This window comes from Scyliorhinus torazame, chromosome 11 (assembly GCF_047496885.1).
Source record: "Scyliorhinus torazame isolate Kashiwa2021f chromosome 11, sScyTor2.1, whole genome shotgun sequence".
NCBI classification, from domain to species: domain Eukaryota; kingdom Metazoa; phylum Chordata; class Chondrichthyes; order Carcharhiniformes; family Scyliorhinidae; genus Scyliorhinus; species Scyliorhinus torazame.
This window is the reverse complement of record NC_092717.1, coordinates 145,441,822-145,467,338: the sequence shown is the minus strand read 5'-3', so window position 1 is coordinate 145,467,338 and position 25,517 is coordinate 145,441,822. Positions and strand designations below refer to the sequence as shown.

General features: G+C 43.0%; 1 protein-coding gene across 6 annotated transcripts in view; it reads left to right on the top strand.

Annotated features, from left to right (window-relative positions):
- efr3a (EFR3 homolog A (S. cerevisiae)) overlaps window positions 1–25,517 on the top strand; it is a 235,163-nt gene that overhangs the window by 65,647 nt on the left and 143,999 nt on the right. For 5 of the 6 annotated variants that reach the window (XM_072467858.1, XM_072467857.1, XM_072467854.1 and 2 more), the window contains 3 exons: window positions 2,718–2,794; window positions 15,820–15,947; window positions 23,196–23,346. In XM_072467858.1, coding sequence (XP_072323959.1) covers window positions 2,718–2,794; window positions 15,820–15,947; window positions 23,196–23,346 — 356 coding nt within the window. The remainder of the gene's footprint in view (window positions 1–2,717; window positions 2,795–15,819; window positions 15,948–23,195; window positions 23,347–25,517) is intronic. The other variant, XM_072467860.1, reaches the window with a different exon arrangement.

The following is a 25,517-nucleotide window of genomic DNA, read 5'->3' as shown; positions in this document are numbered from 1 at the left end:
AGAGTTGGATACACTGAGGGGGCTCCGTCTGTTTCTACCTTACTAATAGTCGCCCATTCCCCATCTCACTGCATAGTCTTAAGCTGTGGTGGCCACATCTATAAAGGTGCTATGCACAAAGCTCTCAACCTCACGGATGCTCCACAGTGACGCCAGCTGTTTCTCAAGTTCAAAATCTGGAATGCAAGCTGTTGCAACTGACCACCTTTTCTGAAGAAATAGTTATCCAGGACACAGGGTCCTGGGATTCCATGTGCACTGCAGGTACTTTGGTGCAGCATGTTGGAGCAGTCTTGCCGTTTCTTTAGTCAATATCCTTGTATTAAACCGTACTACAAGTAAACCTAATACTAATAATTCTTCCTACAAGTGGTATCTCCACATAATTTACCAGCTGTAAACATATTTAAAATTACATTTACATTGCTTTTGCTATTTAACATCACTTTAATTCATGTAATTATTGGCTTTAACAACGGATTATGATCAGTGTTGTGAAAAATAAATTTTTTGTTGCAGTATATATTTAAAATTGTTTCAAAACTTAAATGGTTTATTTAAATATTTATCCCATACTACTTTGTGTTCAGTATGAGTTAGTTATTCAAGGGCATGGGATCAAGTACACTCATTAAGCTAATGTATTTTGATGTTGAGGTTCATCTGACCAACAGTAAAATGTCACGGTACTTTTGCTATGTGATTGACACAGGAGCATACAGTAAAGAGACTAGAAACAATAGGCTCTCCCGTACAGGTAAATTGCAGCTGTTGCTGTCTTCAGTTTGCTTATTATAAATTGAGCATTATCTTTTGTTTCAGTGTTTAAAAATACCATACTGCACCACCACTGTTTTTGAAGACATATGAATGTAATTTTACAATTGGAACAAATTCAGGCATACGGTGTAGTGTAATTATTTAATTTCTTCTAATTAATACATATATGGAAGTTAGCATTCAGACCAATGTATTATGCGGTCTCTCTGAGACTAAATTATTTTGATCCTAAAAGCAAGGAATACTCTTTATTTTCCAAGTATTTGAATTTTAATATTAATCTAAATCTGCTGTTTATTCAGAATTGATTTTGAAGGTAGGCTGTGATAAAACCTTACTAAGTTCCCCCCTGTTGTATATTGACACCTGCAGCAAAGGAAAGTTGATGACCATCTCATTTGACATCTGTGATGCCACTTATGAGATGGTGGGAATAAGATCTCATGGAGTGGTGGCCCTTGAATTCACAACTAAATGTTCCCCTTCATAGACTTCCTTCTGATTGGTTCCTTCCATGTGTTTGTGCTTTCATTATATGCTCCACTTAAGATCCAAGTTACTCGTTGAAGTGAAATTTTACTTAATGCTACAGAGTATCTATATGATCCAGCGACACCACCACTGTACAGACCAGTGTGTGTCTCTTGAATTACTCACCACATTAATGGGTCATATAAATGGGAATGCCCCAGTTGATCTTAAATAGTACAATTTCAATTCATTTTCTCCTGCAAATCACTTCTTTAAAAAAAAAGTCCGTTTCTCAGTGGTTTGGATATGCAAATAGCATTTGATAAGCAAATAGCACTTGGGCATTTCCAAACCACGTATCTCAAATTATTTTTACCTTGTTTTTTGCACAAATATTATTTATTTTCCAGTTGTTAAAAGTTTTTTTATTTGGGGTTACACTATTAATTTCCCTTCCAGTTCTTCAGCCAATTATTTTAAATCTATGTTCTCTAGTTACCGACCGACCTGCCAGTGGAACTGTTTTTCATATTGGTCCTGCCATATTTGTCCTATCAAGGCCCCCCATAATTTTGAATGCTTGTATTAGATCTCCTCTTAACCTTGTCTGCTTGAAGAAGGATAATCCCAGCATCTCCAATCTCGTCACAACTGAAATCCTTCATCCCTGGTAACATTCTGTTTAGCCTCCTGTACCCTCTCCAAAGCTTTGATATCCTTCCTAAATTGTGTGCTCAAAATTGTCCAATACGGCAGAGGCTTGACCTGACTTGTTTTCATAGTCAATGAAATTCTCAAATCACTGAAATTGGCTCTCTTCATTGAATATTTTCCAATTGGTTATTTTCACTTTTGATTTTTGTCCTCTTCCATACCTAACTTAACCTAATTATGTTATAATCATAATTACCTAAATGTTCTCCCACTGAAACACACTCCAGTTGACCAACATCATACCCTAGAACTGGATCCAGTGCAGCTCCCTCATGGGGTTAAGAACATACATGCTGTCCCTTTGTAGATTGTGATATTGTTGATCTATCGTCTAACCCTGCCATATCACCTCACCACCACACCCCTACTGCCACCCTCCCTAGTCTTTTTCTCTTCTTTGCCTTTCCTGAATACATTGGAGCGGAAATGTTTAGTTTCCATTCCAGCCTGTGTTTAAGCGTGGTCTCCTTTACAGCCACTATACCATAACCCCATGTGGCAACTTGCACTTGTCAACCTTATCTGTAACACTCCCTTGCATCAATATGTATGTCTTCTAACACCCTCCTTTGCTTCTTTTCCTCCCTAATTCCTGCTCTGTCTACACTTTTTTGTTCTATTGATGTTTATTACTCAGGTTTTCTATGCGCTTCCCTCGCCTCCTCTGCTGCTGATGTGTCCTGTTGCCCCTCCCCCCTGCTAGGTCAATTATTAGTAGTTAATAATTAGTCAGTACATTTGTATTTCTGCAGGAGTATGTGGCTGCTGTGGTGCTTTCCGCCCACGATACAAACGTCTGGTAGATAACATCTTTCCTGAAGATCCAAAGGTAAGTGAATAATGTAACAGAACTTTCAGTTGTCTTCTTTTTAATCCAAAATGTTTAACTCTCCTGTTCTAGTTGAACATCATGGAGCTGCAACTACTATAAAACTCAAAATAAATTGACTGAAGTTGATCTAGTTTTCCTCGACCAGGGCTAATTTGGTAGATAGTGAGCATTTTTTGTGTTAAGTGATTATCTTCGAGATCATTAAATGTTGCAGGCTTGATATATTACTAGGCAACATGGTCCAATATATTTTAAATGCAGCATTTTATACTATTACCTGCGACAATTACTTTTGGTTCAGATTGGCACATTCAAGTCACTCAATCAGCACCTGGATTTTGAAAAATGGCTCCCGTTTTTCCATTTGTCGGGAAGTGAGAGAATTAGTGAGAGGAGTGTTTGTGATAGTGGGAAAATAAAATCTGTGTAAACTCACCAGGTAGTAATGATCATCATTATACCTTTCACAATGTTTCAAGTAGTTCATTGACGTATTGATGTTGCTCTTGCTGTGTTATTGCAGCATGATTGATATTGATTGTGACATATTTCAACAAGAAAAACAAACAAACTACGTTGCACTGCTACTACTAGGTGATTGGTTCTGAATTGCAGTGACTGAAAGCTGCCTTCCTGAAAGGATCATTTTGTTTATCCTCTCAATATGATGGTTGTCGCCAGGTGATTTTCCTGCATTGCACTGTTTAATATGAACTTATTCGCTGCTAGAGATGAAATTTGTCACCTGCCTATTTGGTCCAAGAATTGCAGCATAACCTTCAGTAATAAAGAAGTAACTTCGGGTGGCAGGGGTGGTGTGGCATCAAATCACAAGACCAAGTAAAGACCAATGCTTTATTTGGACTGAGTAAGTCAATTGTCAATTTGTGCAACAGCTGCCTTCACAAATGTACTTTTTGATTTCATGTTCACTGGTATTAATGCACTATGGTACTTGACTTAATCATATTTCTGAAAAAAGAGCCATATTATTGAAGGTCTTCATCTTGCACTCAGCACAGATGCAAGAATACCAAATTTCAAAGGTTTAAGTTGAACTGCATGAGAAAAGGCTTGTTGATGGGTTATTGAGTCAGTTCTGACCAATCGAGCAACCAAAGCCTCCTTCCTGGTTAGACCAGAAACATGCTGATCAAGAAGATTCTCGACCATGCTTCAGAAATTCTTCTCTTCCTGCCTTTTACACTAGTATTTTCCTAGTCCATGTTTGAATAGTTAAAGTCCCCACTATCATTATTCTTTAATGTGGAGATGCCAGCGTTGGACTGGGGTGAGCACAGTAAGAAGTCTTACAAAACCAGGTTAAAGTCCAACAGGTTTGTTTCAAACATTAGCTTTCGGAGCACTTCTCCTTCCTTCACCTGAGGAAGGAGCAGTGCTCCGAAAGCTAGTGTTTGAAACAAACCTGTTGGACTTTAACCTGGTGTTGTAAGACTACTTATATTATTGTGTAGTTAGTGCACCTCACTGCTATTTCTCTGTAAATTTGTTCCTCTATGTTCTTCCCACTTGTTGCTGATCTATAGAATAGATCCAGTGTTGGCATGGCACTCTATTGTTCCTCAACTCTTAACCATATAGATTATGTCCTTGGTTCTCCCAGGGCGCACACTTTCTCCAGCACTATAATATTCTCCTTAGTCAATACTTCTACCCGTCCCTCTTCTGTTCCTTCCCTTTCTATCCTGAAATGTTTTATTCGGGGAAATTTCATACCCAGTACTGCTCTTTATGCAGCCATATATCTGTTAACAATGCAGACGACATATTCTCTTGGTTTTTTAAAAATAAATTTGGAGTACGCAATTCATTTTTTTCCAATTAAGGGGCAATATTAGCGTGGCCAATCCACCTAGCCTGTTCATCTTTGGGTCGTGGGGGCGGAACCCACGCAAACACGGGGAAAATGTGCAAACTCTACACTGACAGTGACCCAGAGCCGGAATCAAACCTGGGACCTCAGCGCCGTGAGGCAGCAATGCTAACCACTGTGCCACCGTGCTGCCCCTATCATATTCTCTTGTGGCTGTTTGCAGTTACAGCTCACCAACCTTGTTCACCAAATTTTATGTGTTTACATACGTACATTGTAAAGCTAATTTAGATTATTGCGTTCCCTCTCGGCTCGACTCCATCTACTGCCATGTTATTTCTACTGTGCTAGCTATCTCTTCCAATAACTTGCGCATCTTGCTTCTCCTCTCTAATACATTCTGTGCCGATCCCCTTGCTAAATTAGTTTGCCCCTCAGCAGCACTAGCAAACCTCCCTACAAGGACATCGGTCGCAGCTCTGTTAAAATGTAACCCTCTGTACAAGTCCCGCCCTCCCCAATGCCACAGGAATCTAAAACCCACCCTCCTGCACCATCTCTCCAGCCGCTCATTCACCTAATCTACCCACCTGTTTCTGCATTCGCAAGCATATGACATCAGAAACAATCTGGAGATCTCTACCTTTTTTAATAAACATTTTAGTGAGGTATTTTTGGTACAGTGACAACAACAAAAGAAACAATATCCATGAAACCATAAACATAATGCAAAAGCCATTTACCTCTTGTACAGGTCCCACCCTTATTGACACCCTACTCTAATCTAAACTACTCCGCCCCCCTGGTCTGCTGACGACTAATTTCCCGCAAAGAAGTCGACAAACGGTTGCCACCTCCCGCGCCACTTGGATACCTAGGTACCTAAAGCTTCCCTTTACTAACCTAAACGGCAGCTCTCGTAGTTGCCTCTCCTGTCCCCTCGCCTGGACCACAAACATCTCACTCTTTCCCATATTAAGCTTATACCCCGGAAACCGGCCAAATTTTCCTAGAGTCCTCATAATTTCTTCCATCCCCTCTGTTGGGTCCGAAACGTACAGAAGCAGGTCATCCACATAGAGCGAAACCCTGTGCTCCACACCCCTTCGGACCAGTCCTCTCCAGCCCCTCTAGGCTCTCCGAGCAATTGCCAAAGGCTCTATAGCCACCGCAAACAACAGTGGGGGAAGGGGGCATCCCTGTCTCGTCCCCCAGTGCAGTCTAAAATAGTCCGATGTTGTCCTATTCGTCCGTACACTTGCCACAGGAGCCTGATATCGTAACCTGACCCAGTCAATAAAACCTCGCCCGAATCCCAACTGTCCCAGTATCTCCCACAGATAGTTCCATTTTACCCGATCAAAAGCCTTTTCTGCATCCATTGCAATCACTACCTCCACCTCCCTACCTTCCGGGGGCATCATGATCACATTTAGCAGCCTTCTTACATTGGCCACCAACTGCCTGCCCTTAACAAACCCCGTCTGGTCCTCCCCAATAACGTCCGGAACACAATCCTCGATCCTGGAGGACAAGATTTTGGCCAGCAACCTGGCATCTACATTCAACAGGGAGATCGGCCTGTCGGACCCATACAGCTCCGGGTTCTTGTCCCGCTTAAGAATCGGTGAAATCGTTGCCTGTGACATCGTCGGGGGCAACACCCCTTTTTCCCTTGCCTCATTGACCATCCTCAACAACACCGGCCCCAATATCCCCGAGAACCTTTTACAAAACTCCACTGGGTACCCGTCCGGCCCCGAGGCTTTACCCGCCTGCATGGCCTTCAAGCCCTCCACTATCTCCTCCAGCCCGATTGGGGCCCTCAGCCCTTCTACCAGCTCCTCGTCCACCTTTGGGAAATTCAGCCCCTCCAAGAAGTGCCTCATCCCCTCCAGCCCCATAGGGGGTTCCGACCTGTACAGCCTGCTGTAGAAATCTCTAAACGCCTTATTCACCCCTACTGAATCTCCAACCAGGTTCCCATCTCCGTCCTTTAATTTCCCTATCACCCTAGCTGCCTCCCTCTTCCTAAGCTGCTGTGCAAGCATTCTGCTGGCCTTCTGTCCATGTTCCCCCTCTCCTTTCTCAACTGCTCCACCGCCCTCCCTGTGGTCAGCAAGCTAAACTCCGCCTATAACCTCCGCCGTTCCCTTAAAAGCCCTCCCTCTGGGGTCTCTGCATACCTCCTATCAATCTGTAGTAACTCCTTTACCAGTCCGTCCGTCTCTGCCCTGTCCACCTTCTCCCTATAGGGCCGGATCGAGATCTGCTCCCCCCTGACCACCGCCTTCAGTGCTTCCCACACCACCGCTGCTGAAATTTCCCCCGTGTCGTTGACCTGCAGGTAGTTCTGAATACATTTCCTCAGCCGCTTGCACACCCCTTCAACCGCCAAAAGTCCCACATCCAACCTCCAGTGCGGGCGCTGGTTACTGTCTTTACTAACCTGCAGGTCAACCCAGTGCGGAGCATGGTCTGAGATTGTAATTGCTGAGTACCCTGTGTCCACTACCCCAGCCAGCAAGGCCCTGCTCAAAATAAATCAATCAATCCGGGAATACACTTTATGCACGTGTGAGTAGAAGGAGAACTCCTTCACCCTCGGCTGCCCAAATCTCCAAGGATCCACCCCCCCACCCCATCAGCTCCATGAACCTTTTAGTTCCTTTGCCATTGCTGGCAGCCTGCCCGTTTTCGAGCTTGAGCGGTCCAAGCCAGGGTCCATAACTGTTGAAGTCCCCTCCCATGACCAACCTGTGCGAGTCCAGGTCTGGTATCTTCCCCAGCATCCTCTTTATAAACGCCACATCATCCCAATTTGGTGCATACACATTTACGAATACCGCTGCACCCCCTCTAGCTTCCCACTGACCATCATGTACCAACCTCCCACGTCCGAGACTATTCAACCCGCCTCAAACACCACCCGCTTATTGATCAGGATCGTGACCCCTCTAGTCTTTGAATCTAGTCCCGAGTGAAAGACCTGACTGACCCAGCCTTTCCTCCGTCTAGCCTGGTCCGTTACTCTAAGGTGCGTCTCCTGCAACGTTACCACCTCCGCCTTCAATCCCCTAAGATTCGCGAACACACGTGCCCTTTTGACCGGCCCATTTCACCCTCGAACATTCCAGGTGATCAGCCTATTTGGGGGGGGCTCATTTTCCCCCCCCCCCGCCGATCAGTCATCCCCTTTTTTAGGCCCGCCTCCAGCCTGTGCTCCGCACCTCCACCGGTCCATCCCCAGGCAGCCCCTGCCCCCAAACTCCTCGCTGTCCCTCAGCCCAAGTCCCTCCCTCATCAGCAGAACATTCACTCCCCCCTAGTAACAACACCCTGTAACCCAACCCCTGTATGAAACCAAACATATGCACACCCCCCACTGCGCTTCTGAGAGCTAGCTCGCCCAGCTAGCTTGGTGGCCTCCATCCCCGGCGCCAGATAGTCTCCCACCTATTGTTCCCTCCCCACCCCTCCCTCAGACAAACAACCTCCAACATCAAACAATCCCCACACAATTGCCCAACAGAAAAACACCAAGATCAAAACAAGCACCCCTCCATCCCCCAACAGTGCAAATGAAGACCTTAACTCACTCAGCTCTACCGCTGGTTCCAAATCAATGCAAACTGCATCACAAACATCTTCCATGAAACGCAAAATGGAAAACCTTTTACAAAAACCGAGAAACAAAAAGAAAAAACAAAAACATGAACGTTGCAGCCAAGTTCAAAAGTTCTCACTCCATCACCAGCCCTTTTTCGCAAAGTCCAACGCGTCCTCCGGCGACTCGAAGTAGAAGTGCTTATCCTCATGCGTGACCCAAAGACGGGCTAGGTATAACAGTCCAAACTTCACCTTTTTCTTAAAAAGGATCGACTTTGTATGGTTGAAGCCTGCTCTCCTCCTGGCCACCTCTACACTCAGGTCCTGGTAAACCCGCAGGATGCAATTCTCCCCCTTACAGCTCCGTGTCTGCTTGACCCACTGTAGAATGTGCTTATCCGAGAACCTGTGGCATCTTACCACCATTGCCCTCGGGGTGGGGGGGGGGTCTCCAATTCGCAGTTTGCTCGCGAGTGCTCTGTGAGCCCTATCCACCTCCGAGGGCCGGGAGAATGCCCCATCTCCCAGCAGCTTCATAAACATGTCTGCGATGTATGCCCCAGTGACCGTTCCTTCGGACTCTCCGGGAGCCCGACGATTCTTAGGTTCTGCAGGCGGGACCTATTTTCTAGGTCCTCCATCTTCTCCAGGAGCTTCTTCTGCTGGTCCCTCAGCATCTCCAGCTCCACCGCAGTATGATGTTCCTCCTGCTCAGCCAGCACCTTCTCCACCTTCTGGATCGCCCGATCCTGGGCTTCCAATCTATGCTCCAACCGCTCAATCAACTCTCTTATCGGGTCCAAGCAATCCCATTTCTGCGTAGCAAAGCCTTCCTGAATGACTTGCATCAGCTGCTCCATAGACTGCTGGGTCGACAAGCCAGAGGTCCGAACCTCCGCCATGCTGTCTTCTGTTGCAGCTACAGCCCAAGCCTTCTCTATCTTTTTGTTTCTGCCTTTACGAGCACTTCTAGTCCTTCTCTCCATGCACCGAAGTGGGAATTCAGTAAACACTTGCCCCTAACATCCGTTTTACAATTCAAGTCCGGTAGAAAAACGGGGGAAAGGTCCAAAAGTCCGACCAGAGCGGGAGCCACCAAATGTGCGACTAACTCCCTCATAGTTGCCACCGGAAGTCCGAGATCGCTACCTTTTGATGTCCGTGGAATCCCTACAGTACTGATGGAAGCCATTCGGCCCATCAAGTCTGCACCGACCCTCCGAAAGAGCACCCCACCGAGGCCCACTTCCCACCCTATCCCCGTAACCCCACCTAACCTGCAAATCTTTGTGACACCAAGGGGCAATTTAGCATGGCCAGTCCACCTTACCTGCACAGCTTTGGACTGTGTAAGGAAATCGGAGCACCCAGAGGAAATAAACACAGACACTAGGAGAAAGTGCAAACTCCACACACCCAAGGCCGCAGTTGAACTTGGGTCCCTGGCACTGAGAGGCCGCAGTGCTATCCACTGTGCCATTGTGTCACCCCTATGTACTCTTTTGCTGGATCCCTAAAATCTGTTTACAGAATCTAATCCCTTTTCTCACGTATGTCATTGGTACTGATATGGTCCATGACTTTTAGTTGTTCAGTGTACCCTTTCAGAATGTTCTGCAGCTGCTCAGTAACATCCTGGACTCTGGTATGAGGGAAACAATATTCCATTCTTAAATCAAGTCTGTGATTGCTGAAGCACTTGTTTGTTCCCCTAACTGTTGAATCCTTACATTACTGGATTCTTGATCATCCTCCTCCTGCAGTGCAGGAGTGTATTCGGCTTTGACTGCACTCCCCTGCCCTCAGCATTATGAATACTGGTTAGAGAGCAAGATGCACAGGGCACTTGCACACCATATCCTGGGTTGTTCCTCCTTGTCTGCTGGTCACCTATTCCCTCCCTGCCTGTGCTCATACATTGAGGAAAGTATGAATCTGAAGCCCGTCTTTTACCCTAATCCATGTTTATTCCCCAGAATACAGAATAAAGGCCCAAATTCTTCTTGTTTATCTCTGCAGTGTTTTTTATACACTTTCAGTAATTCTCTAATCTTCCCCTGTTGCTGGCAGCTGCTCTCGATTACAAACTTACAACAATGCTGCAATGGAGGTCATGCTTTAACATTAAGAGCCTGTATTCCTAAACTGCCTCCAGAAACGTACAGGAGTGACTCCAGCTGTCATTCAAGGTCTGAAACTCTTGTCCAGGCCATGATGCGTCTTTCCTACATGGCGCACAATGTGTTTACGACGCCCTGCCATAATTCAATTAATTTGGTTAAGTAAACTTGTTTAAGATTTAAAACTTCAACTGGATTTAAAAAGAATGAAGTTATAATTATTCGAGTTCCTTATCTTTGATCCTTACTGTAGTACCAGGATGTTCGAGTTAGTAAGGTTAATGTAGGACTGGGGAAACAGAACCACCCACCATATGATGTAGAGAGATACGTGATAGACAGGAGACAGAATGGTGCAGCGAGAGTCTAAGCCAAGTATGAATGATACTGAGATAGGGCTATACCTGGAGGTACGACTATAGTTGTGGGTTAACAGTAAACTCTTTATGTTCAAACACACACTTCCAGACTTATTAGTGAGACACCAAACAACGTTACAGACATGGTGGCAGCAGGGGACGAATCCCAAAATTCCAAGGCAGCTAATTAACAAATCCATAACCTCACAAATGGAGAAAGAACCCAGGATGTCAAGGCATGAAAATCTTAAAAAGAAACCTGAAGCCTGACCTGACCTAATTTGAAGACCCCGCTTTTTAGATCACCAAAAAAGAAGCTCCACTGCAGATGTGGAGGTTGAAGGGCAAAAGGAAGTCCCCCTTACAACTAAGGGACACTGCCAGAGCACACGGAGACTGTTGCCAAACCTGATGAAACACAGTGCCAAAGGATCCAACCAGCTCGTAAGGGTGGGCAAAGTTCAGAACTTGTCCTTTTTTAGAAAAAGTCCAGGGCACTAATCAGGCAGAGCATATAGATTGCTTCACCAGCACAGGTGAAGGACTGCTGCAATATGCTCCAAAGTTGGCACCATACCAGATGGCAGCTGAGCTCACATGATTGAAAAAACATTTTAAAATAGTAAGAGTCTAAAAGCACCTTCCTATTAATTTTCTAAGCATAAAACAAAAACAATTACCTGGTCCAAACAGCTTTTTTGAAGATTTCCTGCATAATTAATTAGTTAAAGAATTGGGCCAGTGATCAAAATTGGAGCCTGCTGAAACCCAAAAGCACAGGAAGAAGAGATGAAAGTTTGCTTGATGTGGTACCATTTTGAAAGAAGAACGGATGTGGATAGTAAATTTAAACCACCAGACCAAATTGAGCCAAACCAGATATAAAATTAGGTGTAATGGAGAAAGTTTTTACAGGAATACATCAGGATTAAATAGGAAATCTGGGGAAGTGCCAGTTATCGCCTTATTGTACTTGGTGAATTTGCTGACAATGTAATCATAAGACAAAGTACAGATGGATCCTCAACCACATTTGGTGAGATATTAAAAGCCTTTGACCAGTATTTTAAACTCCTAAGTTTTGGCAAGCGCACACCTATTTATACAAAAAAGTATAAAGCACCAAAAGGGCAGGAGACCCAGGGCTAGGGAGATCATACTCGAGCAAAACACAAGATTGTCACAAGGCGTGGCAGTGCAATGGCGCTCATGAGCTGAAGAGTTCCTGCAGAGGGAAAAAGAGCCAGACAAGCAGCTGAAAGGCTTAAAAATACAGCTTTTTGAAAATGCTGACACAGTACGTGAACTACACTACTGGTGCAGCATTGTGTGAGCAGATGACTGTGAATGGAGGAAAGTTATCTGATGTAATCCAAAAGCAAGTCAAACTGTAAAAAGAAAATGAAGCTATTCAACAGGGAAATGTTCTTACCAATGCTGCGTTGGTAGAACTCAAACCAGAAGTACAGCCTGGCTCAACAACAGGCAGAAAAAGTACTCCAAGAAGTTACTCCCCCGAAAGACTCTTTGAAGAATCAGTACATACTTGGAAAAAAGATGTTGAATACTAGAAAGTTTTTTGAAATTATTGGTAGTGACAAAGCACTGTACTGAAGTGCACAGAGTTGGCAAGAGATCACCAAAAATATACACAGTTGCAAGAACAGTTAATGATCCTCCAAGATCAAATGCAAAAGGATTACATATTCCTTCAGCAGTTTGAAGAAATGAAGACTGTCTTAAACAGAATGGAAGAACAGAAGAAAAAAGTAGAGAGACACTGTTGAATCGCAAAACTCAAGGCAAAGCAATTGAGCTTTTTAATGAAAAATAAAAACTTTTTGAAGTATTCACCTTCACATGCTTCAAGGTCCCTCAGGCCAAAGCTTATTCCTCTGGAAAATTACGAAGCGAAGCAAAACATTTTTTTTCCAATTAAGGAGCAGTTTAGTGTGGCCAATCCACCTACCCTGCACATCTTTTTGGGTTGTGAGGGTGAGACCCTCGCAGACACGGGGAAAATGGACAGTGACCCGGGGATGGGATCGAACCCTTGTTCTTGGTGCCGTGAGGCAGCAGTGCGAATCACTGCGCCATCGTGCTGCCCCAGTAAAATTGACTTTAATGGCACTGTATGAACTGAAGCACCAGTTGGCAGAGAAGACGCGGCAATGTTCAATACTGCAGGAGGAAGCCACGAGGTACAAGAAAGAGGCTGAAGAAAAAACTGATTGGAAATGAGAAGGCATTGTAAAGATAAGCCGCAAGAGCTTTCCAAGTTGCCGAGCAGATACCAAAGTCATGGGCAGCATGATTACAGAACTGAATGTGTTAAAACCCCCTGGGCGAGTGCGTGGTCAATTCCATCCCCCACATGACCCGGAGTCTCAACACATTGAATTACTAACCAATTCTTAGAAAAACACCCTAAGTCTTTGGCTCTTGGCTGCTGAATAATTACAGTCACCAGGTTTGGAAATTTAAAAACAATTAATTTTGCTAATAACAATAACTATAATTAAATATGCAGCAAATATAACTGGTTAACTGTAATCTAATTCCTAACCCGCCCCCATCCTAATCCTATATACATACACACCCTCGCACACACCACGCGCACACACACCGCAAACGTGCACGCACCGCACATGTGCGCACACGCACACACAATCCCCACACATCCCCTCCCGCACACATACTCCCCCGCACACACACTTAACCCCCCCCCCCCCTCACTGGCAAGCACCCCCCCCCCACACACACACACACGCGCACACACACAAAACTAACGGCGTAAAAATACTGATTAAAGTAAAAGGATAAGAGTCTTTGTTTTAGATGGTTGTCTTCTAGCATACCTTCCTTCAGTCCAGGCTTTCAGTTTGAGGTTTCCACTTTCAGTCTGTAATGGTTTTCACTGTAGATTCATCCAGGTTCTCTGTAGGTTCAGAAATACTGCAGCTCTGCCGCTTTTCTGGAGAAAGAGAGAGAAAGGCTCAACGGTCCTTCCCTGGACCCGTCCAGGACCCGACTGTCCTTTCCGTGGTTCTCTGAAAACCATCCCACTTGGGTAAGTCCCAATCATTGCCTGCTGCCGGGCATAATACGGCCTTTTGGCCAATTCATTGGCCACCAGCCAATCAATTGAACTGAGTCCTTCTGACCCCTTGGGTGCCAAAATGTCTGAACTCTGCTGTTCGAAAGCTAGCACAGTGTACTATTTTGTAACGTGAGCTTGTCGCTTTCTCTGTTCAACTTAAAGGAATATGTCCATTAAACATCCATGGATCAAAAATGATGGGAAAATAAAAGAAATGGGAAATAAGGGAAGCACCAGGAAGGGCCTTTACACAAGTTAAGACTTCACAGATACAGACCTGGCCAACATTGAATCAAAATAAAGGACAAAGATCTGCTGTGAGCAGAAAAAGAAAAGACGGAAATAAGATTGGAAAATGTAAATCCAATGCTGAAGATCGAGGAGCTAGTAGGAAAAGCACTGAATACCTCAAACCTGCTGTGAACCATTGATCTTTTGAAAAATGACATGGCCGATATGGAAATCTAGAAACTAGAATATCAAGAAAAGGTTAAGCAGTTTCAAAAGAGGGTAGAAGTTCCCAACGGATGAAGAGTCTCCAATAACTGGCAGAAGTAATTTTTTAAATAAATGAGAGTTTGAAGCATCGCAGAGGAATTAGACTGTTAAGGAAAAACTGCTCCGTGTAGAGAACCAACTTTCACGTACAAAGGATGAGGTTGCTCATGAAAAATTAAAACTTGCTGAATTTCAAGAATCAGAAATTTCTATTAAGGATTGTGAAAAATGCCTGGAACAGGAAAAGGAATTACTGAGGAGCCAGAACAGTTGGTTGAAATGCAGAAATTAGCAACTGAAACTGATAAAACGGACCTTCATGAAAAGTGCAATACAATTTTTGAACTTCAATACAATCTGAAGAATGTGCAAGGTGAGATGTGCAGTATGGAAGAACAACTGCAGACTTTAATGGCAGGTAGAGAAAATTCCAATAAGCAGATGAAGGATCTCTGAGCGAATTGGAAATCTCTTGAGGAGCAGACAGTGACCATGGAAGAAAGACTCCAAAAGGAACTGACTGCGCAGGTGAAATTGTTGAGCCTGTACTGTCTTTGTGTTCTTTGTATCTCCCACAGTGTTCTCTGTCCCAAGAATTGCTTTAATTGGCCTTTTTCTTTGATGTAGAATGTTTGATTTAAAATTAAGTATGTGTAACCAGTCCTGAAAATAAAGTACCAGTGGGACTGTGTGCACCAAATAAGAAATGCATGTCAACATGCTTCCTGCATGTGGTTTCATTTGAGACGGATAAACGTTTTTTTGGACAACTTTGCTTCTAATCCGCTTGATTATTCCATCAATACATGTGTTAATAATTGAGGTGCTGCCTAGTGGTCAAAGCATTGCTAGCAGTACTAACCTGCACCAGGTCTAAACTGACCAGCCTGAGAAAGGAATTGCTTATGTCGCATCAGTGAAGCGTGAACTCTAATGCTGGAGTTTTATTCCTAAATATTGCTAGATTTCAGTTGATTATAATGTCCAACGGTGTGGCTATCTTCAATTGGTTAACCACATGGATTTTGCTGAATTGGACTATTAGCTCTGTGGTCAATCTTTGCAGACTTATAGATAAAATCCGTTTTTACCTGGTCACAGGTTAAAATGCAAAGAGTCGAGGTTTTTTTTTTTTTGTAGCGTAATTTTCATGTCTGAAACATTTGGAAATAAATAGATATGTATGACACCAGAACTTGATTCACGAATGTAATTTAAAGATGTTTATAGTGCTGACTGTAAATAATGTTGGTTTATGATTGGTTACCTACGTTTCAGGTTTGAGTATTTTATCAATCAAGACCATGGACATTGACTCTATTTTGGGAATGCGTGGTGGAGACACTACTTCCAAGAAGCAACCCTCACCTTGAGCATTAAAAGGATTTTTAATTAATTTAGCTTTGGGTAATGTGTACAACACCAGGTCAGCATCTGGTGTATGTAGACTAGACGGCAAACCTTTTCAAGTCCATGTTGACCAATCTATTTATTTTTATCAGGATGGTCTTGTGAAAGCTGACATGGAGAAGTTGACCTTCTATGCAGTCTCTGCTCCAGACAAACTGGATCGAATAGGGAAATATCTTGCGGAACGGCTCAGCAGGGATGTTGTCAGGCATAGATACGGGTAGGTAGTTTTATTGTTTAAAAATTGATTTATTTTCATAAATTCAATACAAATATCTAGGGCGGGATTCTCCGTTGCCCAACGGCGAAATCGTAATCAGGCGGAGAATCGATTCCGACGGTGGAATCGGGGACGGTGCCAGTTTGCGATTCTCTGCCTCCAAAATGGCGTCATCGTGACGCGCGCAGTCGCAATGCCGTTGCCGCCTCATCGGCCGCCCCACCCACTATGCTCTGCCCCCAATGGGCTGAATTCCCGACGGCACGGGACGAGTGTGGTCACACAAATCGTGAACCCAGCGTGGTGGCTGTGGACTGTGTCTAGCTCCGCCACACTTGGCTGCGATCTGTGCCCCTGGCTGGGGGGGGGGCTTCATGCCAGGGCTGGGGGACGAGTGGGGAATGGCCAAGGGGTGGGCTGTGGGATTGCGGATGGCGGGTTGGGTCTGCGTACAGCTGCCATGTTGTATGGAGCGGAATGTGGGAGTTTCAGTCGCGGCGGTGCTAGCCCCTCACTGGTACTGGAATCAGTGAGGGGTTTGTGCTGATTATTTTCACGAAAACCTCCCGCAGATTCTCCGTTCGAGTCAGCGCTTAGCTGCAGGAACGGAGAATCTCGCCACTAATCTTCAAGAAAAATAATTATTTTATGTAGCTTAAAAAACTCAATATATACCAAGAGAAATAAATTAATGTAGGCAATTGCAGGATGTACAATCTCTGAATACTCAACTGGGTAAAACACTGTGATTTGATGCACTGTGCTTCAGTGTCTTGAGAGTATAAGAAAAATGTTGAGAGGTGGCTAATTTTAAGACCTTGTTATTGAGATTAAATCAAGTTAAGAGCTTCTCACTCCCTGGGCACCTGATCTCACCATCTTCGCAGTTAGTCGTGTGGTACAGAACTTGTCCATTGCTATAAAAAGACACATGCTGTTGAAGCTTTACATGCACTCATCAGAGGAGCATTACAATGATGCTAAATTTCACAATAATTTATACTGCATTAGAAAAGAGTGCTGATTGGTAAAGGCAATGCCATGGAGAATGCACCAGGGAAGAGTTTTTCCCCAAGCTCTTGTCTACTTTTAAATGGCACAAAAAAGAACAGCCCAGGATTTGTGCTTTTTTTCAAACACAACCTTTTGCGCCTCCATCCCTTGAACCGTTCTCTCCTCTGCACCCTCTCCAAGGTGCTCACCTCTCTCCAAAAGTACTCTTCTATTCTTTTGTTTACCTCCCATTGTTTGTTCGTATTTATATTTATTTTGTATACCAAAATCTCAGTAAAAAGGCACCTGGATGTCCCTGGGCTGGCATGAACAAGATGGGCTGAATTGCCTCCTTCTGTGCTGTAATTTTCCTATAATTCTATGAATGAAAACCTCTATTTGGGGCCTAACCAGAACTTTAAGTTCAGCATAACATTTTCACTTTTGTACTCTTATTAGAGAAGCCCAGGATCCCCTGTGCTAGTGTTTTTCAAACTTTTTTCCCGGGACCCACGTTTACCAACCAGACGACCATCAGAACCCACACACGACCCATGCTGGCCGATCTTCATGACAAACGTCACGTTTGCTTACCATTAATTTGAAATGAGAGCCTACTTGGTCCTCACAATCTCTCTTGAATCAGGTGCAGAGGGGGAGTGGACAATGCGCATATCAGGTGCAGAATTCAGCCAGTTCCTTTGTGCCCTCTTCATCTTTGTGAAAATGGAAAATACAACCTCGCACATGGAGGTCCTCATGAGTGACAAAACCATATCTCAAAATCATCTTTATACTGCTTTGAATCCGAGTGGCTGTTAACCAGAGGCCCTGGAGCTGTGTGCAGAGAAAACACTAGCACTGCTCTGTCCTGCCATGGACTCTCCTGCGCAGCTGTTGAGCAGATTCTGTTGTGTGATCCTGTCCAGTAGGTAAACTGCATATTTGAGTCTCTGGTTTCCTCCCACAAGTCCCGAAAGACGTGCTGTTGGGTAATTTGGACATTCTGAATTCTCTCTCCGTGTACCTGAACAGGCGCCGGAATGTGGCGACTAGGGGATTTTCACAATAACTTCATTGCAGTGTTAATGTAAGCCTACTTGTGACAATAAAGATTATTATTATAGCTCCTCTTGGTGTTCCTAGCACTGACCCTTGGGGAACACTACTGTCTACCAACATCCAGTTCAAAAAAAAACCATTTACCACAACTTACTGTTTTCTATCATGAAGCCATTTTTAAATCAATTGCACACTGGCCCACGGAGTCCACATGTCTCAATTTTGTCAATAAGTATTTCCTCTTGTTCCCTTTAAACCTTCTGCTCCTCATCCTCGATCTATACTCCCTGGTTATTGACCCCTCTGCTAAAGGGAAAAGTTCCTTCCTATCTGCCCAACTATGCCCCTCATAATTTTATATACCTCAATCAATTTGTGACCTCACTGGCACTTTGTATTAATGATCTAGACAATGCAATTTCAAAATTTGCAGATGACCCAAAACTGAAGTATTGTGAACTGTTATGAGGCTTTTGGTGGACTTCAGGATGTAGGCTGATTGATGGAAGAGGCAGACAGATGAAATATAGTGCAGAAAAATGTGAACTGATTAATTTTGGCCGGAAGAACAAGGCGAGGTAACCTAGATTAAGGGTGTAATTTTAAAAAAGGTGCAGGAATGGAGAGACCTGGAGGCGTATGTGCATACATTTTTGGAAGTGCCAGGGCAGTTTAAGAGGGTGATTAAAAAGGCAACTGGGTTCTTCATTTTTATACTAGAGGCATAGAGTACAAAAATACGGAAGTTATTTTGAACTTTTCTAAAACACTTGTTCAGCCTGAACTGGAGTATTATGTCCAATTCTGGGCATTTACTTTAAGATGGATGTGGAAACTATGGAGAAGGTACAGGAAAGATCGACAAGAATGGTTCCAGAAGGATTTTGATTATATGGATGAACTAGAGAAGCTGGGGCTGTTTCCGAAAAGCGAAGGCTGAAAGGAGATATGACAACTGTGTTCAAATTCATGAGGGGTCTAAAAAGAGTCTGTAGCGAGAAACTGCTCACATTTGGAGAATCGAGAAAAACAATATCATGTGAATAACCAAATAATCTGCAATGAGAAAAGAACATTTTTTATTCAGTGAATAGTTAATCTGGAATGAACTGTCTGAAGAATGTGGTAGAAGCAGATCTGATGATTTTCAAAGGGGAATTTGATAAGCACTTGAAGTTAGAGAATTATCAAGGCTGTGGGGAATGGGACTAGTGAAGTTGCATGACTGGCCAAATGACCGCCTTCTGCGTTGTAACTGTTCTATCATCCCAATTGATGCTCTGGCGTATTTGGATCTTTCAGTGGGACCATTGTTTGCTTTTTTTAATATACTTTGAGTGTATCGATGGAAGTCATCAACATCTCTGGAGAAAGAAACCAAATTCATGTTTGAGGTTGATGACCTTTGTTAGAAATAGATCAAGTTTTAAGTACATAAGAACTAGGAGCAGGAGTAGCCAATTCAGCTCCTCCAGCCCATTCTGCCATTCAATATGATCATGGCTGATCTCCACTCGGCCTCAACTCCACCTTCTTGTCTGTTCTACATAACCTTTCAACCCATTATGAGTTAAAAATCTCTCTATCTCCTAAATTTGCTCCAGTCCCAGCGTTCACTGCACTCTGGGAATTCCACAGATCCTTTGAGAGAAGTAATTTCTCCTCATCTCTGTTGTAAATTTGTTATCCCTTATCCTAAAACTATGACCTCTTGTTCTAGATTGCCCCACAAGAGGAAGCATCTGCTCTATGTCTACTTTTGTTAATATAGTTTATCATCTTGTATATCTCAATTAGATCTCCCCTCGCTCTTCTAAACTCGAGAGTATAGACCTAAACTTCTCAATTTCTCTTAATAAGACCAACCCTTCCATCTCTGGAATCAATCTAGTGAACCTCCTCTGGACTACCAGTAATGCAACTACATCCCCCTCAAATAAGGGCACAAAATATGCACACAGTACTCCAGGTGCTGTCCCACCAGTGCCTATGCAGTTGCAGCAACACATCCCTGCTTTTATGCTCTATTCCTTTAGCTATAAAGGCCAAAATTTAATTTGCCTTCCTTATTACCTGCTGAACTGCATACTAGTTTTCTGAGATTCATGCACGAGGATACTCTGATCCCTCTGCACCAAAGCACTCTGATGTTTCTCTCCATTTCGGAAACAAGTCATCTTTATGTTTTTCTGACCGAAACTTCACACTTATCCATGTTAACTCCACCTGCCAAATTTAAGCCCACTCACCTAGCCTATCTATATCCATTTGTAAATGTATTATTTCCTCATTGCAACTTACTATCCCGCCTATTTTAGTGTAATCTGCAAATTTGGTGATGGTACCTTCTATCCCTGCATCCAAGTCATTAGTATACATTGTAAATAGTTGGGGTCCGAGGACCAAACCCTGACACCCCACCGGTTACATCTTGCCAACCAGAAAAAGACCCATTTATCCCGGCTCTCTGCCTTCTGGTGGTTAGCCAGTCTTATATCAAAGCTAATAAATTATTCCTAATCCCATGTGATCTTACCTTGCGTATTAACCTTTTTGCGGTACCTTATCAAATGCCTTCTGGAAGTCTAGATATACTGCATCTACAGGATGTCCATTATCAACTTGGTTTGTTGCATCTTCGATGAACTTCTAGAAAAGTAGTCAAACACTATTTATCCTTCATAAAACCATGCTCCAAATGTCCTGTTATTAATTCCTTAATAATGTTTCTAACAAATTTCCCAACGACAGATGTTAAACTAACTGGTTTATAGTTTCCTACTTTCCGCCTCCCTTCCTTTTTTAATTAGCATTTTTCAATACACTGGAATCGTTCCCAGATCCAGGGAATTTTGGAATATTATAACTATGGATCCACAAATTTGTATTTCAATTTGTTAATGGTATAAGTAGAGGTTTCAGTTTCATTTTTTAAAAAGTTGCTTGTGTATCTGTGGGTTTGTTTAGACACCTGCATTTAATGAGGCTTTTACGACTAATGCTAACATGGAATAGAAACTTGGGCTGTTGCCTAGCAATCAGCGGCCTACAGAGATCACAAAAACCAGGGAATGGAACAGGAGAAAGTTCCAGGAGGTCAGTGATGTCAAGGAACAGAAATCCGTAAAACAGGTCCTATTCAGTGAAGTGAAAATACGTAGCAGATGAAAAGATTCTGAATTAAAGAGACAGAGCGGCAGGAAACAAATGTAAAGTGAAGCAGGATTGCAAAAAGCCAGAAGATCCGAGGAGACTGCCAATAGTTGATGACTCCTTACAACAGGCCTGTAAGGTAATGGTATTGTGTTGGTACAATTGACTACTTGAGAGCATGTGGGGACAGCAAAGCTTGAATGTGCCTGCAATCCAGGGCAGTGGAACATTGCAAGGAGAGGCTGAAACCCTGGAAGTGGATCCTTGGTGAAGGATCTGCGAGAAAGCGTAATTTGGGAGAAGATTCCAAGGTGTGTTCTTTGAGAGCAGAGATTGGAAACCCTTGTGTGGATGACAGAGTTCCAGTGAGACCAAAAGCATTGGGGGAGAATGGATGAGAAATCTAATGAAGTTGTTTTGGGTGGCATCTGCCACTTGGGTTCAGAGTGGGGTGCGTCTGACCACAGTTTGCCTATCGGTTTACATTGACTGTACTTTGAACAGTAAAGTATAAGATATTTTGTAACTTGTGTTCTCCTTATAAATCAATATATATCTGTAAAAGTATAGTTAGGGTGAATTATAGTTCACCTTTTGCTTAATGAGTTATTCTTCTGTTAAAAGTTCATCAGCTGACTCCTGTGACTGTTAAGTAGCTATCTTCCACGTATCTACACAAAAAAATAAAAGTTAGGACCTATACCGGTTCCACCTTGGCATCTGACTTGACCAGTAGTGACATCCAGCTGGGATTGTAACACCTTTCATCAGGAAATTTACAGAAGCAAATTGCCTTTCGCCATTAACAGTTTCCAGGTTGCTGGCCTGAAATGGCTGTTCTAGTCGACCCAATTTTTGTTTTTTATCCTAGTCCAATTACCATCCCCATTTGCCTCACCTCCGGGCGACACGGTGGCACAGTAGTTAGCACTGTTGCCTCACGGCGGCAGGTTCCTAGGTTCAATTCCGGCCTTGGGTGACTATGTGGAGTTCGTACGTTCACCCCGTGTCTATGTGGGTTTCCGTTGGGTGCTCCGGTTTACTCCCACAGTCCCAAAGATGTGCCGGTTAGATGGATTAGCCATGCAAAATTACTGCTCCGTGTCCATGGATGTGCAGGTTAGGTTATGGGGTTACGGGGATAGGGCAGGTGGACATTGGTACAGTGCTTCATTCCAGCGGGTCGATGCAGACTTGATGGGCCGAATGGCCTCCTGCACTGTAGAGATTCTGTGATTTTATTATTTGTTGCGCTGTTTAATATCTCCTGCCTTCTACAGTACCAGAGGTGTTCAGCATTGTTTTTCTTCCCATCAGCACTCCCTCCCTACAGCCATCTTCCCTGTCCATCTATTTGCTTAAAACTGGTTGCATCTCTAACATTCCCAGTTCTGATGAACGATCACCTACTCAAAACTTTGTTTCTTACTGCAGAGATGCTGGCTGACTTTAGTATTTCCAGCATTTTCTGCCATTATAGTCTCCAGGCTTTGATCAGAAAACAGTTCTCCCCTGTTTTTTAATACATTTTAAGAGTACCCAATTATTTTTTTCCCAACTAAGGGTCAATTTAGCATGGCCAATCCGCCTAACCTGCACATTTTTGGGTTGTGGGGGTGAAACCGATGCAGACATGGGAAGAATGTGCAAACTCAATACAGACAGTGACCCATGGCCAGGGTTCGAACCCGGGTCCTCAGCGCCGTAGTCCCAGTGCTAACCACTGTGCCACATGCCGCCCTTAGTTCTCCCTTGTTGACCTTATGTAAACAATAAACAGCTGTGAATGTAAGATTTGTTTTTTTTTTTGCTTCTGTTGAGGAGAAAAACGCTGTTTTCTCTGTAGTATCTCCACATAACTAAAGTTCCTCAACCTGAATATCAGCAAATCTCCTCTTCACACTTTCCATGGCTTTCCTAAACAAGATGGCCAAAATTGGACACCGTAAGGGAGGCGGCGTGGCAGAGTGGAACGGGGGGGGGGGGCAAAAAGGTCTGATTTGTTATAAGTAATGGAGTTGGTCAATTTGTTGCCCGTAGGTACGTTTTCATTGCAATGGAGGCATTGGATCAGCTTTTGATGGCTTGTCATTCGCAAAGCATTAACCTCTTCGTTGAAAGCTTCCTTCAAATGGTGGCCAAACTATTGGAATCTGGAGAACCTGAGCTTCAAATTCTTGGCTCTAATTCAGTAAGTAGTGTGGGCAGGCATGTTTATTTAACTTTGATATAGATCATGGGCTACCTAAACAGTTTAGCTCTTTTCCCACTTGCAACTAAAAGTATCCATTGCAGATGGCATTGAGGATGATGCTGAAACCATTATATAAAAGTATTTTCAGTTTTTCTTAAGCTTTTGTGAAACTCAATGTGCCAAATCATCTTTTTATTCCATAACTGGGGAACAAATGTCTCCCGAATAATTGACTTTCAGCACCCAGTAAAGGTTGCGTCCACTTCATGGTTCTGATGCTACCAGCTGTGTATAATAATAATCGCTTATTGTCACAAGTAGGCTTCAATGAAGTTACTGTGAAAAGCCCCTAGTTGCCACATTCCGGCACCTGTTCGGGGAGGCCGGTACTGGAATTGAACCTGCGCTGCTGACCTTGTTCTGCTTTACAAGTCAGCTGTTTAGATTGCTTATTTTCTTTGTTCTTCCAACCCTTGTGACTTTAGTGGGAGACTTATTATTTCTGTTGTTTCCTTGTGTAATGCCATTGACCACAGATCTTTCATTCCTGTTTTCTCATGAAATCATAAACAGCCTATCTGTTGTCTGCCTTAGCTTTTTGAGTTATCCAATTCATCTCGTTCCCCTACCCTATAGGAACATTGATGTATTCCTGTTTATTTCAGCTCTCAAGTTGATCTGTATCTTAGCTTTATTTACCTGACTTGGTTTCATATCCCTCCGTACCCTTGCCTAACAAAATACCTTTAATCTTAATTTTGTCATTGGCAATTTTCTTTTGGTGCGGGCATGTTTTGGGATGACTGAGAAATAGCATCAGGCACCTTCAACTAATAGAGTCTGATATTTAAATGAATTCTAAATCAGCCAGCTCAAGAAAATAAAGAGGTGGAGTGAGTACGTAGCATACAGACTACTTAGTAACCTTGTAGCAGCAATGACATGGAAGTGCAGAAATTTTGTCCCACCTTTGTTTAAGTAATCTATGGAAGTGGAAAAGATTTTTAGTTGACCTTTTTCCAACACACACACAAGTGGCTTTCTCACTTCAAAAGCAATGATGCTTTTGCTTAAGATCAATAGATTTGGATTACACAAATGGACTGTATGGAAATCCAGGCATATGAGGTTGAGGATCAATAAAAAAAGAAAATTGCAGACAAAATTACAACGTTTCCAGAAAAATGTTAATTAATGCCATCCATCATAAAGCGGCACTATTTTTGCAGAATTACCACTTCTGAATGGTTGGAAAATGTGCCACCTTTGGCATTATTCCAATGTTAAACATGCTATTTGAAATAAATGTGCCCACATTAGGCACATTATCTCTGGGGATTATTGCTTTATATTTAACATGTTAACCATACAAAATAATAATTGATTAAAATATAACTAGTATAACAAATGCACTCCAGGAATGAAACTGAGCTAATTTATGTCAGGATCATAATGCAGAAATGCTTTATTATAGAGGCTTCTGCCATGCATTGAAATTGCAGCTGATAAAACATCAAGTGAAAATATGTAATTTTATAAGCGATGGATAAATATTTCTCTTCCATCTTTCACAGCCGTGAATGGAAATTTCCCCAATGTTTATTTTGATATGAAAATTTTTGATTTCATTTTAAATCAATTTTTCTTTGGGAACATAATAGATTTAAAAAAAAACAACAGATACAAGTAGTAGCTAGTGTGCTGCGTATATTTGTAAAAAATAATTCAAGTATTCATTTTTATAAGGTTGTATCATCCATTACATTATTCAAGTGCTGCACTTTAAAAAAATTTGCCATTTCTCCATCTGTGCATTCTCACCCGTAGTTATGTTCTCGAAGCCGAGAAAACATGAATATTATTAAAAGAGCTATAATTTGGAGTTCCCAACTCTGTGGATGGGTAAATTGAGCTTCAATCCGTTAGGACCATGCATACTAACTGCTCAGGACATTAATGAGTCCCATTACTTGTCCAGCTTGGGGCAGACGAACTCTTCGGACATTGGTGTGTAAGTTTATCTGGAGTTAAATTGCAAGAATCCCAAGTGACAATCTAACCTTCTCGGTCCTTCAGTGATCCGGATTGTCCAGCCAACCAACAACTCCATTAAACACTTAACTGAAAATTGAATTTTTACAATTTGCGAAAATGCCTATCTGAGTAAT